Genomic DNA, 20008 nt, shown 5'->3' with positions numbered 1-20008 from the left:
TTAAGCAAAACTCTTTAACACAGAGCTACTTAGCAGCATTCAAATGAGTTTCAGAACATTTTGTTCTCTCTTTCCTGAGTCCATCTGATCCACACCAACAGCCTATAGAACTGAATCTCAGGGAGGGGCCACCACCACCTTACCTGAAGATTTCCAATTCAAATCTTTGGCATCACTAACTCTTCAGTGTTAAAATTATGAATGATATTGGGTTTTGATTTTCATCATAATTTATTTCTTTGTATTTTATTAGTGTTTGGCCTGTATGTATGTGTGAAGGTGTTGGATCCTGGAGTTACAGACAGTTGTGAAGTACCATGTGGGTTCTGGGAATTGAACCCGGGTCTTCTGAAAGAGCAGTCAGTGCTCTTATTCACTGAGCCATTCTCTCCAGTTCCCCTCTGACTTTTATCATAAATGACCACTCCCAACAGTTTTTAATCTCAGGTATATAAACAGTGTGGTGTGGTACTATGGGAAGAGTAGACACCCGGAGTAAAGTCACAGCTTCACTTGATTTAGTTATATCAGATTTGTGTTAATAAGTCACTAGGAAAATTTTCTGGATATAAGATGGAAGGAAGAATCATTGAACTAGTATCTCTTGATTCTTTTGAGTCTTATTTCTCTCAACTGAATATTGAAAAAATGAAGAAAGCTAACATCTGTTAGGAACATTAGTAACTAGCTTATATGAATGCATTTGGTAAATTGTCAATTTACTATAATCCCCTAAATTTGTATTATTTTGTCAAGATAAATCATGTAAGTAGTGACATGGACAATCTGTCAGTAATTTATAGGATTTTAACCATTTTTACAATTGGCTGTACATTTAGAAGCACTGCCTCTATATGATACAATAAAAAAATAATTCTCTAGAGGGGTATTAAACAACTTCCTAGACTTTATCTTAAAATATCATTCCAGCCATGCTTCTGGAACATTCTACAGGGAACCCACATAAAAGCAACCAGTACTGCTTGAACTGATTGACCATTTCCTTTATTTTTGGGACCTCAGAAGGCTCAGGACGCAAAACCTGGACGTGTCATAAGCACATGTGAGAGGAAGGCAGCATGGTGAATCCTTGCAGTCCCATCGGACAGGATTGGCAGGTGTGTATGTTCTATCTAAGCAGATAGAACATGATCTGTCTCCTTTAGGGTCGAGGAGCAGTTGTACAGGAAGTAATCCGTGGTGTCTGAACCCATCCTCAGTGTGAGACTTCACAGAGGCAGATGATGAACGATTTCATCTGACTGACTTGATTCATTTAATGTGACATGGTTACTTTGTGGGAATGCTCTTCATAACATACTGTCAAAAAAAAAGCATCCATTTCCAGAATCAATTCTCGGCAGGCGCTATAGGAGAGATGTGGGCCAGTACAAGCTATTTGCAGTACTCATTTGGTGGTAACCACAAAGAGAGTCTCTACTCACTTATTTTTATTTTTACTTTTTGGCTCTACAACCCAGTTGGCTCACCCTCAAAGTCAAAACCTTTCTATGGTGATAGGACAGGCCTGACCAGGATTGCCAGAGTCATGTTACCATATATTCTCTCAGAGGCTTCAAAGTTCCCACTGATAAATGGGAATAATCTATTCCCCTTAGAGATATTCTGACAAAGATGAAACGTTAATATAAGGGGTGATAAGAAGTGTGAACCCTCATAGTGCTATTCCAGACGCACCTGTACCTTGGGAGTCTATTTCTTTAGTAGGTAATCTGCAAGTGTGTTACAAGATGGATAGGAACATGGACTAAGATAAAAACTGATGACATTGAACCTGGGACACTTCTACTTTAGGCAAATGATAAACTTGTCAAATTTGTAGCAAGGAGCAGATTGATTACATATAATGTTCGACAATCTGTCTCTTGAAATGTTAACTCATTTAGAGACAGTCAGGCAAGTCAGTGCTCTTCTTTCAACATGGACCAAATGGTTGAGATTACCTATTGTGTAAGAAGAGAGGAATGACTTGGGACAATAGTTGCCATCCTTAAAAAAACAGGTTCAGGCTGTTGCAATCTTAACACCATACTAGAGAAAAAGAAGAGACCTTTAATTTCTTTTACAGGTCCTGCTTCACTATTGCTTAACTTCTTTGGTTGGAGTAGTTTTCCTTGCTTAGGTAACTGCAAACAGAAGTGAGGGAAATCAACAGCACTTAGAGGTTGAAAGAAAGATCAGAATTTGTGTGAGAGTTTCTAAGTAGACAGACAATAAGATACCAAACAGCTGATCTCTCAGGTGTCAGAGAAGTCCAAAAGGTAATTCCTTGGATCACAGGAAAGGCAGAGAAAAAAAAAAGTCCACAACAATGACAACACAAAGCTCAATGTTTACTTTAGCATTCAACAGCCTTCGAGTGTCTTAGAGTGTATGTGAGAGAACCAGTTACCCTGATTAAGTCTCAGCAGAGTACAGAGGTGTGGGCAATGTGATTGAAAGGCAGTGCCACTTACTAGGATGCTGTTCCTCTTCCTCTGTTGGTTGTTCCTTCTCTGGCTTGGGTGGGCCCTTGATTTTATACACCAAAGCACGAAGTTTTCCTGTCCAGGAAGTGTCCTCCTCCTCCTCTTCTTCTTCCTCCAAGGGAACTCCTAGCAAGCCACAGAACAGAGTGCAAACCCAAACAGTACGTTAAGAGTTGGGAAGAGCATAAGAAGGCAATTTCCCATTCTCTGAAACATTTTGAAGAGATTACAGGCAGCCTCCCAAGAATATTTATCTACTTTATGCCTTTCAAATAGTTGCTAAAATATATGGTTTTCTGTGTCCCAGAAATCAAATAAATTTAATCCCAAAGATTAACTTTTTCTAACCTATGTTAAAAAGGGCCCTAGAGTCTCTAGAAATACTTTAATATTTATTATTTCAAATGAGAAGCTCAGCTTTTTTCTACATATTACTCAATTTACCCATGTATAAGAATCATAAATGTCAGCCGGGCGGTGGTGGCGCACGCCTTTAATCCCAGCACTCGGGAGGCAGAGCCAGGCGGATCTCTGTGAGTTCGAGGCCAGCCTGGGCTATCAAGTGAGCTCCAGGAAAGGCGCAAAGCTACGCAGAGAAACCCTGTCTCGAAAAACCAAAAAAAAAAAAAAAAAAAAAAAAAAAAAAAAAAAAAAAGAATCATAAATGTCACCACCCAGTAGATAAGCATCAAAGTAGGGACCCATGACTTAGAATCCTTCAGAGAAGACATTGATACCCACTTTTTTTTTTTTTAAATTACAATAGCTAAAAAGAAAAGGGACCACAATCTTGGCTTGGCTGGGAGAATATGACATCAGTACCGTTGCAAGTGAACTAGGTGAGGTATAGAGTCAGTCACCCCTCTCCCTCACCTTTTTTTTTCTTTCCTACAAAGACCTTCCCACTCCCTCTCTGTATCCTCACAAAGATTCTTTTTAGATAAAAGCATTTTCAGTCTCTCATTCTGCCAGGGACACTTCCTGTATCTTCTCTAACACATGTAGTTTGAACAACTGGTACCATAAGGTCAGACATAAGAGTAACTTCTCAACCCCTCACTGGCATTCTAATAAAGGAAGATGGAGCTCTAGCTCATCTCTCAGAAGCTCACCACAGTGAACCAGAAGGTCCTCATGGAAGTCATACAGCTCCTCTCGGATCTCCTCTGGGCAGGGGCAGTTCTCTCCCAGGTGAAAGTTGAGGAGCATGTTGATCTGTGAGGGCAAAAGAGCAATCTCTAGCCAGTCTCCATGTCAGCCATGGGAGTTCAGATCATGCCTTAGACACAAAACAGTCTTTGAATTTTTTATTTAAAAGTTTTTGGAGGGTGGGGGAAGTAAAAGTGGCCAACCTACTAAAGTAGCTTTCTCTTTTTTTCTTATACTAAAGGCTGCTTATTAATTGTACAGAATTTGGAGAATATTTAGAGTAGAAAATTCCTATCACCCAAAGATAAGTCCTGTTAATAATATTAGGAAATTTATTTCAGACTTTATGCATAAGCTCACAAATTCAAACCACATTCTCTATATAAACTTTCTTAAAATCCAATTTCTGACTGACTTTGCCTGGGATATTTTCTTAACATGAGTTTAAAATGGTAAAATTATTTATTTCACTCTGTGGATAGATACAAATTTATGGAAAATTAAGTTTCTGCTGTGATATGTTTGTTTCTACTTTGTGAGTACCTGGTGTGGTGGTGGTGGTGGTGGTGGTGGTGGTGGTGGTGGTGGTGGTGGTGGTGTGTGTGTGCGCGCATGCGTGTGCGTGTGAATGTGGGCACATATGAGCCATGGCATGCATATGGAGGTCAGAAGACAATCTTAGGGGTTGGTCCTTGCCTTCCATCTTATCTGAGACAGGGTCTTGGTGGTTTTAGTTTTTACTTCATACATCAGGCTAGCTGGCCTGTGAACTTCCAGGAATTCTCCAGTCTCCATTTTCCTCCTCTCCCTATGAGCATTGGGATTACAGATGCTCACACTGTGCATCAGCTTTCATGAGAGTTTCAGGGGTTCAAAATCACATCTTTATGCGTGTGTGGCAAGTGCTTTTACACACCAGACTCTGACACATCTCCTGACTTGTCTTTGTTTTTCTTATAAACAAAGTTGCTTTGAATATTTTATTTGCTTTTTGTTCACATTTCAGAACATTTTCTTAGGATAAACTACTGGAAGCAAAATAAATGGAGCAACAGGTCTGTACATTTTAATGGCTTCTGATATGAATTGTAAATTGCTTCCCAGAAATCTCACAACAATTTGCATTATTCCAAATTTATGTAAGTGTGTGTGTTGCTTTGGCATCTCTATTACAGTAATGAGAGCTTAACACATTTTCAAATATTTTCCAGTTTAATGGTGAAGCATATCATGTCCCTGTTGCTTTGATTTGCATTTAATTGGTGAGGTTGAAATTTATTTTCCATGCATTAAGACTAATTTTATTTCATATTTTGTGAAGTTTTTCTTCTCATGCTCTCTCTCCATTTTTCTACCAGGTAATTACCCATTTGAAAATTAGCTGGTGGAGTGCTTTGCACATTTTTCAACTTAAACATTTTCTCATACATACTCTACAGATTTCCGGAGTTTTAGTTGTTTGTAATATATACTCAACAGATTTCTGGAGTTTTAGTTGTTTATAATATATACTCAACAGATTTCTTTTAGTTAGCTTTTCATGTTATGTATAGGGGGCTTCATTTAGGTTTTAGTTTTGAGGTGTAGATTTATGTTCTACACTACCTCTGCTTTTCTTTTTGTTTTTATTATTCTGTTCTTGATGGTTTTCTATTTACTATGTAGTTTTCTTGCAGTTTAGTGAGACAACTAATTTACAGATTAATATCTTAAACAAGCAACACATACAAACTTACAAAGAGAAATGATAGTGGTGAAGTCCATTTATTAAAGCCAAAAAATTCCGTGTTACAGTAATAAATGTACTTCATCATTAGCTGTCATGAAGAGACCTAGTGGCTACTCTTGGAGACCCTGCAATCCTGAAGCAGTGTTGAATGTAAAGATATTTCTAAATGTAACCACTGCAAAGTGTCACAGAAAATGTTCGATCCCCACTAGTGATAAAGTAGGGCAGTTGTTCTGCTGTATACATTAATCATGAAAAGTGGTGTTAGCAGAGGTCAGTGAAGGCTCTGTTTCCTGGCTAGGCTCCTGGACTTTGGAATACTTCCTGCAGGCCCACAACTACACACAGGTCAGTGATCAGGTGGAGAAATTGCAGAAGCAGCTAGAGGTCATTTTTTCCTCTTTGTGATTCAGCCATTCTATCCCAACCACCAGGCATAGAGCTTCCTTTTAACTGTTGAGGGCTTCATGGTTAGAAGAATTTCTAATATCTTACTAAATTTTAACATGATTCAGAAGTCTCTCACTTAGAATTTCTCTTTCAAATCTTTTTGTAAGTAGGTAGAGGTGTTATTTGTAATTAAATACTATCCATGAAATAGTTTGGGAAAGGGAAATTACACTAATTACATCAACAAGGTAGGATACGCTGTTTATTAAACTAATATAAGGTTGTAAGATATGGTTTCAGAGTACAAAATGAAGTTCTTCATTGAAAGACACCTCCTGTCAACAAAACTTAGGAAGGGCCTCACCTGCTGAAAGAGCACACAACCAAAGGGTGGGTGGAAGGGCAGACCAAATAGAGTGTCTACTAGTCATGTCCTCCCCTCTCCAGAAGGCCTTTGGGAGGTGACCATAAGCAGCCGCTTTGTCCAAACCATGAAACAAGTCTTCGATTTACCTTACTTTTATACTGTTCATATTCCCCATGGTTTCCTCCATTACTTTGAATACTCTGAGGATTATAACTTCTATTTTTTCCTCACAGGTTGTGAAAAATCATCACCCTTTAAGACTCCAATTTCCATGCATTCGATTTTCCAAGTGATTCTGCATCTCTAACCTCTGAGATTGATCTGAATTGTCTTTCAATGATATTAAACATTTCCTTTCATTGAGAACTCTATGGGTAAGGTCTCCCTTGGGAAGGGTGGAAATGGAGGAGATGAATTCTTTAACTTTTAGTGCTGTTTTTTTTTAAAGCCATCAGCATCAAAAATGTCTGAAAACTTGCTAAAAATGAAAAACTCTGAGCTTTACCCCAGGCCAACTGAGTCAGAGATCCCAGAGAAAGGGCCAAGTGATCTGACTTACTAGGTTCTTCTGGTGACCTTGTTTAAGATGGATTGGAGCCAGTGGCCTGTCAGGCAGTGATACATTGGTCTATGCCTTAAGGGAGAAGTCAACTTACAGATTTCTGAATCTTTTTTTTTTTTTTTTTTTTTTTTTTACTTAGATGCCCGGAGGAGGAGGCAATAGAAGTTCTATGGAGGGTAGAAGAAAAACTTTGAAGTTAGAATGGAGAAAAGGAGAATTTTAGACCATAGATACTGTGGATGGTGATGGCTGGGTTAGAGATGTCAGAAAATGTGTGACCTCCACTCACCAGGCCACTGGCAGAAGGCCATAGAAGAAGGTGTGAGGCTGCAGATTTCTCTAATACTAAAACTACTGGCAGTTTAGGGAACAGTTACAGAATTCTTTTTTTTCCCTTTTATTTTATTTTACAATACCATTCAGTTCTACATAACAGCCACAAATTTCCTTGTTCTCCCCCTTCCTGCCCCCCTCCCCTTCCTCCAGCCCACCCCCCATTCCCACCTCCTCTAGGGCAAAGCCTCCCCTGAGGTCCTGTGCTCATTGCATCAGTTACAGAATTCTTACTCAATGGCAGATAACTTGCTAAGCAGTCTAAAATAAGTTGCCTCATGGCATCCTAAGAAGAAACCTTGGCTAGAGATATAAACATTACCCATACTTGGCAGAAAAAACTGAGACAAAGGGGTCAAGAAACCAATACCACATGTGAGAGATGGGGGAAAAGATCTGGAGTGCCATTATGTGAAGCCAATATTGGTGTTATAATCTCTGTATTATTGTCTTCCAATTATCCATAAAAGTTTGGAAGAGCATCATTTGCTCAGTGTCATGGGGGACATTCATACCCACCACCAGTCTCAAAGCAGCCTATAGTATTTGTAATATCCTTGAGTAATTCTTGGGTGGAAGTTGGAGAAACAGCATACTCATGCATTTGATACAGTACCATATCTATTTCAGCCAGTCCCAAGGACTTTCATTCTGCAACTAGGGAGATAACTAGCTTTGTCTTCTCTTTAGGCATTATCATTCATGAGTCTTTCAAAAGCTAAGATATGTGGTTCATTGGCAAGACAATATAAATAACTATGTTCCATAAAATAGATTGGGAAAGTAATTGAATGAAGTTGTAGTTGTGCCATTAATATAAAATAGTAGTAATTATATTGATAACAATGAATAGGCTGCTTATTAAAATTTATAAGATTCAAAGATGTAGTTTAAAAGCAGAACTGGTTTCCTCACTGAAGGATCTATCTTACTTTTGAACACTAAGGGAACAGTAGCCAACCAGCCTGGACAGCACTATTGTACCACGAGACGCCATTCCCTCATTTAGACTCATCTCAAAGTCACCTTCTCTCTCAGCAGTGACAACCACAAAGTGGGTTCTATAGAACACATCACAAAATATGATTCACAATGAATCCTGTTCTCCCGGCTTCATGGGACTAGGAAGGCTTAGTGCAAATATAAGTTAAAGGGGCTTGGACATATCAGATGGATGAGAAAGGCTGTACCTCAACTCTCACAAACCAGGGCACACCAACTACTTTCTTCTAGTCTCTGATAGAAAGGTAGGGGTTTCCAGGAGGGCTAGCAACATCCTCCTGAGTAGTGAATGGTGGCCGAGATTTCTGTTGAACCTCAACACTCCTCTGGTTTTCCACTAATTAGTAGAGGTATACATAGGGGAGGGGACAGTGGAAGAAGAAAGCTCTGTGTTATGCTCAGTTTAGAAAGGTCCCCCCCAACCCCCGCCAAGATAATTGGCAAATACTCCGCAGTCATTATTTACTTAGGACTCAAGCCTATCTCTTGGTATTGTGGTGATTCTTCTTGGCTTCCATAGCTTTTCAGTCCGTTGAAGATAACACAAAGGGTTCATGTACCCTTTTCCATAGGAATTGGAATGTAGCTCAGGATGGGACTCACCTGCTCCTGGGGTGGTGAACGGAACTCTCTGGTCTTTCGGGCAGTTAGGGCTGCAGACATGTTCAGAGCCTGCATGAGCTCATTGTAGCGGAACTTCTGATTTGCCTGAAGCTTGGACACGTAAATGTCACCAAATGCCACAATAGCTTCTACTCGATGCTGCAGTTCACAATCACAGAGGTAGCTGAGGAGTTCACACATCTGTAACAAAAAGTGTGTATGTATATACATCCCTATAGAATGCACTTAATGCACATAGATGAAGTTGCCAGTGCCCTGCTTTATAGATGATAACATTGAGATTCAGTTTAAGTGCAATGATCCATCTAGTAACCATGAAGCTACTGAATCCAAGTCTGCCTTAATCTAGAGGTGAATTATTCAGCTACTAAGGCCAGGGAATGAGACAGAAATGAACTTCCTGAAAATAGCATCTTCTTGAAAGTACTTCCCTCAGGAGTCATGTATGAAAACCAGCACCAAAATGCTCATGTGAGCATTCATTGCCTTCCTTTCTCCAACCTTCCAGCAGCAGAAATGGGAAAGTTGAAAAGCTTGTTCCTCAACTCATCCTCCCTGGTGCTACTCACTGCACAGCTCAACTGTGGTTAGTTCTTTTGTTATTATAATAATTTTGTCATTCTGTAAATTTAAGTTGTTTTAAAAAGAAATGCTAGGTGTGAGAAAACTGTAAAAAGCTGGGGAAAATCATTAAAGTCTGAAAGTGTTTTGTTTTATAGTGATGTCCTGATTTAGTGACAAGGAGGCGTTCTGATGCATTCACAGTTAGGAGATCTCACCATGGTGAGAACATCACACACTAAGTGTTGTGAGTGACTATCCTCTGAAACAAGGTATGCCCATCTTGGGGTGCTCAGTTGTGTCCCCTTACAAAAGAATTTTCCAAGCTGGGCTTGCTGACTATTTATGTTCCTTCATAGAGAGACAGAAAGGGTCAAAAGACCCTCACTTACTCTCTAGCCATTTCCTACCACGTTATATACACTGCCTTAATTGCACACAGCCTCAGAGAGGGGTTAGAGTACATAGGCCAGAAAAGATGAAGTAGCTCCATCTACACAGCTACAGAGAGGACCTCATTCCTCCTGGGTAAAGACTTTCCAGGTGTGGCCTGTGGGGGAGGAGCACCCAGACCCCTCTAAGCAGCCCCTCACCTATGTTCTGTAAGGAAGCCCAATAAACACACCAGTTCTCCAGTGTGAACTTCAATGGAATCATGCTTTAGTTTGCTATCGGGACCTTAGGAGATGTTGCTTACATCTCCCCCTGGGAAGAAATTTTAGCAACTGATGGTTAGTCTCTCTTAGATGGTGTCACCTCATGGGATCACTCTATGGGGTCCATTGTCAACTGAAATGACATTATGCAGTGCATGACTGGATCTCTCATGTTCACCCTAAAAATCCCTGAACTGGCAATCATAGATGTTATATGTCAGAGGTCAAATGTAAAATGGAAGAACTTCAAGTGCTGGTCAGGGGATTTACACCAAAGAAAAGATCTTGGCTCTGTATCATAGTAGCACCCTTAAAAGATTTAATAAAATGCTAAGGGGTGTGTGTGTGTGTGTGTGTGTGTGTGTGTGTGTGGTGTCCATCCATGTGATTATACATAAGCTACATTTCTCCTCTATACTCAATATCCTGATTAACTATGTACAAATCCCATTATATTAGAAGAGAGAACTTTTATCATAGATTACTTCACTACAGCACATTCTATGATAGAACATACTTCACATATTTCATGAAAATATATTTGGCATTATCATTTTGTATCACTTCTGTTTTACAGATAATAACTCTACGGTCTTGGCTGGCTACTGACTTGGTGAGTTTACAAATCTGGTAAGCAGCAGAGGGGGAGTAAAATCCTAGGAATGGCTGACCCAGGCTCACTGTTCATCTTTCCTCTTTGTCTCAGTGCTCAGAAGACAAAGGTTATCATCCTTAGCTTATGGATCATACTACCTTACATGAGGAAGCATTGCTTCAGATGGAGCTGAAGGCTCTTAGGTGGTACCAGCAGCATGCTCCTTAGTTTGGGTAACAGTTATGTGAATACTGGGTCAGCAGGGCCCCATCATATTAGTGCAAGAACCTGGCTCAGTGAGAGTGGGTGATGAGTGTGACAGTCCTGTGAGTCAGTTCCTTGGGGGTTACTTTGGTTACAACCAGAATCTTACCCCTTTTTCTAATCAGGGATAAGATAATCATTTACATCTCAAAGGCTCAGAGACATGGGCAAATCCAACACTGGTGAAGAGTATTATGGAATATTATTTTAAGGTGTGCTACCTTTGTTTATGTTGAATTTTTTAACTCTGTGAACCTGTGTTACTTTGTCTGTCTAAAACACCTGACTGGTCTAATAAAGAACTGAATGGCCAATAGCAAGGCAGGAGAGAGAGACAGGCAGGGCTGGCAGGTTGAGAGAATATACAGGAGAAATCTGGGGAAAGAAGAAGAGGAAAAGAGATGGAGGGGAAAAGGAAGAAGTAGCCAGAAAAGGAGGAGGACTCCAGGGGCCAGCCACCCAGCTACACAGTAAGCCACAGAGTAGGAGTAAGATTTACAGAAGTAAGAGAACAGGAAAAGCCCAGAGGCAAAAGGTAGATGGGATAATTTAAGGAAAGCTGGCTAGAAACTAAGCCAAACTAAGGCTGCAAATTCATAAGCCATAATAAGCCTCTATTTGTGATTTACTTGGGAGCTGGGTTGCAGGCCTCCCCCCAAAAAGTAAAAGCAACCAATAACAGAAGAGACTTCTATACAATATCTAAACATTTCAACACATCTTACTGATAAAGGTTGGCATTTTCATGTTGGCTTGGGAAAGCTTAGAGAGTGTATCCCATGGAAATAGGCATCACCCCAGGGACTCTCTGCATACCTCTACTCCAGCAGCAGACTCAGGCGTGTGCCCACAGTCCCCCATACCCAGGCTTTCTTTTCTCCCTCCAGGGCACTTTACCAGAGCATGTGTGTTGTTCCCAGTTACCTGCAGCTTGACAGACTCAGGTAATCGGGTCTGCAACAAGCCTTTGACTGGAGCCTCCTTGCTGGCCTTTTCTCCAGCCTCCACTGCCTTTTCCTCTACTTGGGTCATTTCTTTTTCTGTTCCCTCTTCCATCTCCCCACTGTGCTCCCCGAACACAGAGGGATCAATCAAGAGGAGAATCTGACGAACATCATCATCATCAAAAACGCCCATGACTAGGAGGGTTCCGATGAGTTTCAGCACAGGCACAAACTGGAACTCTACAGAACCCCCCACAGGGTCTCGGATATGGGCCCCACTGCAATGTACAGCCTCTGTCAGCATGCTTAGAGCCTTTGTCTTGAGAATCTCCAAGGGAATCTCAGGGCTCTGCTTCTGATGCTCCTCATTAGTCACCACAAAGCAAGGGGTAGAGAACCGGAAGCCCGGCTTAAGGCATGTCCTCAGGCCCACCCCAGGCAGTCCATGCCTCTTGGACTCATCTGGGTACAGGCGGATATTCCTGGTGGCGCTGGTGATGGGGATGATGTACTCATTCTTCATCATCAGCTTCCTCTCCTTAGCATTGGCCAGGTGGATGCTAATGAGCAGGTCATAGAAACCAGATCGAAGGAGGCCGGGCAAATACTTGTTGTCAATGGCATAGAAGAGCTGTGAGAGGTCCACATGGCTGCACAGGGCATAGGCAACACGGCTGTTTCCCAGGGCACACACAGCACTGTAAAGTCTCAGGGTATGGTAATGGAACTGCATCAGGTCCTCCTGCTCACAGAGCTCAAGGATGTCCACACACCTGAGGGAGACAAAGCAATCGACCATTGCACAGTGAGAAGCAAGGGTCAGAATTCAGTGTAGTTGCCCTGTAAAACCCCAAGGATCTCAACCAGTTCAGCGAAGGCAGAAGGGACATAAATCTCTGCCATGTTTTCCCTAACAGGGTATTCCTCCTCTCTGAGCTATGGTCCACACCCCAGTTACTAACGATTCATCTTGTCTCAACACAATATTCTAAAAATCCTGGGAAATGTAAGACATTGGCTTATTAAATATCAAAAAGTCAAAAAGGAGGTGGAAGCCCTAAGGTCCCAAGGAGAAAGACACTTGGGAATATGACAATGACCTGGCCTTCTTATCTGAAATTGATCTGCTTCCTGACACAAGCCTCCCAGAAGATGCAGCTCACACCCACAGCCACGCCCACTGCTATGCCCATCACCACACCCACTGTTGTTTCTACTGCCAATCTACACTATCTGCGTGGTCCAGCTCTGTGGCACCTACAAGATTTTCTACCCTTCCTTCTGTATTTTTGTTCTGAGAGGAAACACTTTTCCAACTGGTACTCCTTGGCCTAATCCAGTGAGTACTTCCTTCCTGACATCTGCAACCTGCTTGCCTGTGTGTTGTTCTCTTGCTCACGGAGGCCCAGAGATGGAGTTCCAGGATGCATGGCAATATTTTCTTTCATTTTCCCATACTCTCCTGTCCTGTAAGTGGTACATGATTCAAAGGGCTCCCCAAAGGGGAGTCCCATGGGTATCAAATACCGTCACTTTCTGCAACGCTTTTGCTTTTATATTTTTAATATTTATTTTTATATAGACAAGTGTTTTACCTACATATATTGATGTGCGCCATGTGTATTTGTGGTGTCCACAGAGGTCAGAAAAGGACATTGGACCCCTTGGAATTGGAATTATGTATGGTTGTGAGCCACCACGTGGGTGCTGGGAATTGAACCTGGGTCCTCTGCAAGAACAAGTGCCTTTACCGGTGATCCCTTTCTCCAGCCCCATGCACATACTTTTTCAGTCAAGGAACATAGGGCTAATAATATCCACAGTAATAAAACTTAGCTCAGTTTTCAAGATGGCCAGAAACCATGCTGGATTACACCCATACAACCTCATTCTTACCCTCTCAACAGTGTGGGTGGGATTCTCTTTTAAAGTATGGCTGGAATGGCTGCAGCTTGGAGTATGTGAGCAGCTTACCAAACCACATATGTGGAAAATGAAAGTGCTGGGATTGAACCCAGTCACAATCCTCTTAACAAAAGGAAGCAAGGACCCCAGCTCCTAGTTCTCCAAGTCAAGCTAGACATGGGTCATTCTGCCCTTTATTTATTTTTTTATTTTTCGAGACAGGGTTCCTGGATCTCACCCTGTAGATCAGGCTGGTCTCGAACTCACAAAGATCCACCTGTCTCTGCCTCCCGAGTGCTGGGATTAAAGGCGTGCACTACCACTGCCCGGCTCTGCCCTTTACTTTTGTAAAAATAAATATATGTATATTTCAGTATCACTTGTATTTGAATTAAAAGCATGTAAATATTTCCTGGTCTTCAGAAGGTATCATGGCTGGGGCATTATGGTATATTCTCTGCTGTTTTTGACTGAATGATAGTATTGGGGAAGGGAAAGGATAGAACTGATGTATTGTGGGGAATGAGCAGTTATCTTGGGATAGCTTAGGGTCCACTAAAGATATTCCTAGTTTCCTTTGGAGCTTCCTGGCTTCCCAGGACTGTCCCTTCCTTGGTGGTTCCCTCCAGTACCTGCTCTCCTCCGGGATGTGGAGTGCCATCATTTGCAGAGGTTCTAGGCACTGCACCACCCAGCCATGGCGCTCGCTCACCCGCTCTGTCTCCACTTTGAGAAAGCTGCTGGGCATGCGACTCCACAGCACAGGCTGGATTGTTTGGACATCCAGCCTAGGTGGACACTGTGGGATGGGGTTCTTCTCTTCACTCTTAAATATGGCTGCTGACAAGGGCATTGTATTCTGGGGAAGGAAGAAAGACATCAAAGAAGAAAAGAGGCATGTCATAGGGAGAGTTTTAGTTGCTGGATCATGCACCTGGCTCATGGTCATCAATATAACTCGTATAAGTTAAAGAAGGACTGTCTATCCTGAGGATCTCCAAAGGCTTTCGTCATTAACTAGGATGGTACACAATGGGTTATGTGAGAAGTAATCAATCCTTTCAGCAGCCCAAAATGGGTGAGAGAAAAGGAAAATGAGAAGAGATAGTCTGTCATTGGGACTTCTCAGCAAATTATAGAGGCCTGAGGGAGGCAGGGAGGTGAATGAGAAGCAAGAGATCTTCCCTGCCTTCTGATGCTTGGGGTTTCCCCACGATGGTCATTTCGATCTTCCCTTGGCATGAGTATTAATCGAAGGGACAGATAAATACCTTCAGTTTTCCAAGTTCAAACTGAAACAAAGAAGTGCTTGTAGGCTGGAGGAAGACTGCTGGAAATACTTTGGTGTTAGGCTCCACCTGGAAACAAAAACAAATCAAGAGGCTGGCCCAGGGCTATGGGAATCACAGTTTGCTAAGCCACTGGCCACAGTAGTCAGTCATTCCATTTAAGTTCAGCTAGAGAAGACAACGGATGGGTCATTCCCCACTGCTCAGATACTCCTGGAGACCTGGCCTGTTTTACTTCAGACTGCCACTGCTTGAGGCCTTAAATCCTTTCTGCTTTAGGATAAAATACCTTACACCCTTTCTTTCCCTTTCTTCTTCAGATACTTGCAGCCAGCAGCCTTCCCTGGAGTTCAGGAGCAGAGTCATAAGGCCAAAAGCTTCTATTACTCACTAACGAGACAAAGCACTGATGGCCACTGAACAGTAGTGTGTCCGGGTGGTGACTCAGGGATCACTGCTGAAGGCAAATGGCAGGTTCACAAGATCCAGGATACCCTGCAGTCAAGATTCTTAACCTTAGTCTCATTGAGATTTTGGCACTGGTAACTTGGTGGGGGAGCTAACCTCAATACTGTTGTGAGCAACATCTTTGTCATGTACCTATTATGTACCTGTGAGTACATCATAATCCTAATGATTAACAAGGTTTTCTGACATTGCCAAGTGTCCTGGGCTTGGGGCAGACACACATCATAATTGAGAATTGATGTTGTAAGGCAAAGACCTTGAGGATCTTAGTTGGAATATGGACCTTGCCTTTTCCCTGGGATGTTCTGGAAGCTTCTGTAGCCTTTTTTACTCCTTACACTTGCTATATTTATGTTAAAGGGTTTGAGATTCTCTGGTAGGCTTCCAACTGTACCTTCAATGATTGCATGAGGTATCTGCATAAGACATCAGGGGCTTCACTTACTATTTGTTTATTTTGATGTATACAAACTTAGATGATATTCCTCCACTACCATTAAGTAAATGGGAAATTGATCCAACTCTCCCTCCCCACAAATTCAAGAATGAGTAGCTATATTGGCTATCCTCTGAGAGTGCATTACCCTTACAGCCTTCATTTTATATCTAGAAAATAGAAAGGTACCAAACATGTGGAGGCTTTCACTCCTTTGAAAAAGAGCCTCATCTAAACACACTGGCTTTGGAAAGTAAGCTGCATTATAGGCGGTGGTTTCTGGCCCTTCAAGGATGGCTTCTTGCAAACTTGCTCAGCTCAAGTCCAGGGCTCCTCTCATGCCTGACTTAGGGAGTGCTTTGAAAGTCTTGAGAGTAAATGTTTTCTTGTCCTGAGCACACTCTCACCATGATGAACAATGCAGAATTTTGTTTAGGACTAAAATAAGAAGAAAATACAAATGTAGGCTCCTCAGCATATACAAGAGGAGCATATTCCCAGAAGGCTGTGGAAGGATTTATTTCTGTGATTATGCTAATGGAACATTGGATTATGCATGTGCAAGAGAAGCTGCTAACCAGTTGAACTTAAGCTGGAGGAAGATGCGGGCTTTATGTATTATAAGAGGGTTCTTTAAAAGCAGAGGTTTTATTGTTTGTTTGTTTTATTTTGTTTTCCTTTGTGGAGGCAGAATAGAAAGTTAGAGAGATACGAATCATAAGAAGACGATGTTTTGAAGATAGAGGGACCATGTGAAAGGACTGTAGGCATACTCAGCTAGCAGAGAGTGACCCCAGCTACCGGTCAGCAAGGACATAGGACCTCAGAACAATAAACCTACAACATGAAAAATTGAGTACTATTAATAACTCAGAAAAACTCAGAAAGGGGTTCTTTCCAGACCCTCCAGAGAAGAGTCTGGCTCAGTCCAGCAGGAGCCTTGGTTTTTGCCTTGTGAGAGCTTAGGTGCCTGGTAAGCCCCCAGATCTGTGAAGTAATGGAGGCAAGTCGTTTTAAGCTGCTAATTTTATGGCAACTTGTTAGGCAGAAAAGTGGATACAAGTGATTTTCCAGCCAAGTTAGTCAGTCTGACAACACAAAATATCAGTGAGTGCTCATGAGGTGCCAGATACTGCTCCATGGACAGTGAGCACAGAGCTGGGCCCTGCCCTGGGACAACTGACCAGCTGGACAAGGATCCCCTGCTCCAGCAATGCTCAGAACCTGGACTCGAGATGTCATGGACTTCCTTGATTTTTGTACCTAAGGTTCTTTTTTTATCACTGGCTGATCTATTTGTCCTTGTGTTGATAGACACCCCATTTCTAATCATGTGTGAAGGTCAGGCCCTAGAAACTGGCCAGAATCTACAGCTAGAATCTCTCATAAATCTGAATCCCACAACTGGCTCTGTCTTTTAAGTACCTGGTGTGGGGCAGTTACTCAGGACTTGAAGGTATATTTTAGTCCTCATTTTTCTACTGATTTTATTAAGTGGGAGAGAGAAAGGTTTTTCAGATTGCCTAGCACCATTTAATGGGAGGCCTGGGAACATTGTTTAAGAGAATGTTTCTCTCATTGTTTTGGTCCATTCTGAATTGAAGGCCAGTGTATAAATATTGCTGTCCTGTTCCTCTTGAGATAATTGAAAAATGAAAATGACAACAGCTGTGGAATAACAATGATCCAGCTGCCAGGGACCAGACACATGGCTGGACACTTCTGTCTCACTGATATTAGAAGGGGATAGCTGAGTAGGAGCCTCCTAAGGGTTCTCAGCAGAACCCTGCCACTGTCCCACTCAGCAAAGCTCTGTGGGACTAGAATGCTGAGCAGTAGGAGAAGAGTATGAATGTATAGAATAAAGAAGATGCCCCAGGAGAGCATGTTCACACCCTGCTCAAAGACAATAATGGTCCATCCTGCCTGATGTTACCTAGGAATCACCATGCAGGATGTGATGAAGCTGCTGCATCATCCTTCTCTTGGTTGTAGCATCTTGTTAACCTCATGAACCCTTCAGAGGCAGGCAAGTCACTGCTATTGCAAATGCCACCCTGTTTTGTTGTTAATTCATTCATGTTTGCAGATCTCCAAAGTCCAACTGCTTGTGAAAGTTATTAGATGTTCCAGAATTCTCTGCAGCTCAGGAGGGACCCTTCAGTCCAGCTCATTTCAGAAGGTAATGGGAAAACACTAATGGAGTCTGGAGGACAGCAGTAATGTATATAAAAGCTTCTCAAGGGATTTGGGCTGAGGGAAGCATCGTAGTCAGTACTAGAAGAGTACTTTACTTTCTTCCTCAGAGCCGGGTTTCACAAATGCTTCTTTCTGGAAATGGCTGGGCCCTCCAGCTGCCAGTCAAGCTTGCCAAGTGTTGACTGTACTCCTCTTGGGAGGAGGTTCTGAGTGTGCCATTCACTGCAGAAACTACTGAAGAGACAGTTAAACTGCCTCCCTGTCGGTGAGCTGCTCCTGACATGCAGACGATGTTCGGTCCACCCATCATTTTTGGTTAACGAATCTTTCAGGACTGGAATGACTGTTCTGTCTGATATACACCTGGGCCCATCTCCCCAAGCAGAGGTGAGACAGTTGGCTGCCTAAAGCCTTTCATCCCACAGACTGTGACCTGGGGCTGACCAAAGAATCAGGGTTTTTATCTATTATATAGTAACAGGGTATTACACATCTGCTGTGGTTATCTATACTGCTGACCCCAGGAGACTGTTTAGCTTCCTTAATTACTGAACATTACTTTTATGCTGAGACCTTCCATAGTTCCCTATTTCCTATGTATACCTCCCTCCCTCTCCAAATGGAACTCCCGTTACCAATCATAGAGCAAATTGTTATTCTATCTGTTGATCCATTGTGCCTCCCTAGAGTACTGCTCTCTTCACTCCCTCAAAACCAAGATTTTTCCCTAATGAGACTCTGCTGATTGTTCTTCATGGGAGAGAGAACTTCTTCAGCAAATTCTACCTACCCATATATGTGACTCACTGTCCTGTGCTTGAGAGTGTTGAGAATGCTTGGAAACACAATCCCTCAGCATAGCATTTCCTATGGTGGACTCTATGGGTCTCTAGACTCATAAAGCACTACCAGGTAATACCAACAAACAGTTTTCTTGTTTCAGTTTTTATAGGTTTCTATTCTGAGTAAGCAAATGTCTTAAAGTGACAACTATTTCTGTCCACCCTTCAAATCTCCCATCTTATCTAACACAGATAGTATAAAGGCAACAGAGAAGTACTTTTAGAATAAATGAATAATCTTTCAGAGCTCAATAAGGAAAAGCTGCCGTTTCCTCTTGAGAGATGACCAGTATATAAAAATCACCCAGTAAATAGATATATTTTTCTCTGTATAAAATTCTATCACTCTGTTCTTGTTTATTTGCTAATCTAATGGCCAGTATACCATACGGTTTCATCAACTGTATGGTGGAGGATGATGAAGTCCTCGTGGAAGAGAATGAAGAACATGACCATAAATCCCAGCCCAAAGCCCAAAGCAACAGCTCAGCCTCAGAAGCCACACCTACCTGATAGCAGGTGCCAAGTTCCTTCCCATTAGCTGAGAAGGACAACATGCCCATTGCCAGATCTACAAGGCAGCCAATCTCCAGGTCTACATTGCTCCGACTTGATCTTTGGGAACTGGCTACAATGTCCCCACCCCAGACCATATAGCAGTTGCTTCGTTTCACACTGAAAACCAGAGAAAAGAGAGGAGTTACAGAATATAGTCTGGGTGGTTTCTAATCATAACTCACTTGTAAAATGCCCCAGAACCCTTTCTATGAATGAAACCATTCAGCTACAACCAAATTTATGCAGGCATGAAGTACTGTGTGTGGAGATGTAGCAATATGGCAGGCTGCCCCCTTCCAAAGACCTCAGTATTCAGATAGCTATTTCCCAAACTCATTAGAAATTCAATCTTCCGATACAAAGGAGGGTAATACTCCTATTTTAGGGACAGAAAATCAAAACACAGAGAGGAGACTAACCTTAGGTAAATCTATAGGCGAATTTGGTATGAGAAGCAGAAACAGTAATATGGGTTCAGTATCCCTTTCTGATATCCAGGGTCACAGGCCCTAAAGTGCTTGGAAACTTGGCCTATATTCCTTGGAATGGCAACTGGGGTCCAGATAGACTGCTTGTTTCTGATGGCCTCTTAGCTCCCTGAACTGTACTATACTGTTTGTTCCTGATCTCTAGAAGTCTATAATAC

General features: G+C 42.0%; 2 protein-coding genes across 3 annotated transcripts in view; one reads left to right on the top strand and one right to left on the bottom strand.

Moving 5' to 3' along the window:
* Ryr3 (ryanodine receptor 3) overlaps positions 1–20008 on the top strand; it is a gene marked incomplete at its 5' end in the record, with an annotated part of 626824 nt that overhangs the window by 279840 nt on the left and 326976 nt on the right.
* LOC119087871 (ryanodine receptor 3-like) overlaps positions 2377–20008 on the bottom strand; it is a 69836-nt gene continuing 52204 nt past the window's right edge. For both annotated transcript variants that reach the window (XM_037205085.1, XM_037205086.1), the window contains exons 16-22: positions 19314–19479; positions 14842–14928; positions 14203–14429; positions 11646–12438; positions 8625–8825; positions 3602–3704; positions 2377–2615 (exon numbers count right to left, since the gene is read on the bottom strand). In XM_037205085.1, coding sequence (XP_037060980.1) covers positions 2419–2615; positions 3602–3704; positions 8625–8825; positions 11646–12438; positions 14203–14429; positions 14842–14928; positions 19314–19479 — 1774 coding nt within the window. In that variant the 3' untranslated portion in view covers positions 2377–2418. The remainder of the gene's footprint in view (positions 2616–3601; positions 3705–8624; positions 8826–11645; positions 12439–14202; positions 14430–14841; positions 14929–19313; positions 19480–20008) is intronic.

This window comes from Peromyscus leucopus, chromosome 4 (assembly GCF_004664715.2).
Source record: "Peromyscus leucopus breed LL Stock chromosome 4, UCI_PerLeu_2.1, whole genome shotgun sequence".
In the NCBI taxonomy this organism is placed as follows: domain Eukaryota; kingdom Metazoa; phylum Chordata; class Mammalia; order Rodentia; family Cricetidae; genus Peromyscus; species Peromyscus leucopus.
Note: the sequence above shows the minus strand (reverse complement) of the source record. Positions and strands in the feature narration are given on the sequence as shown.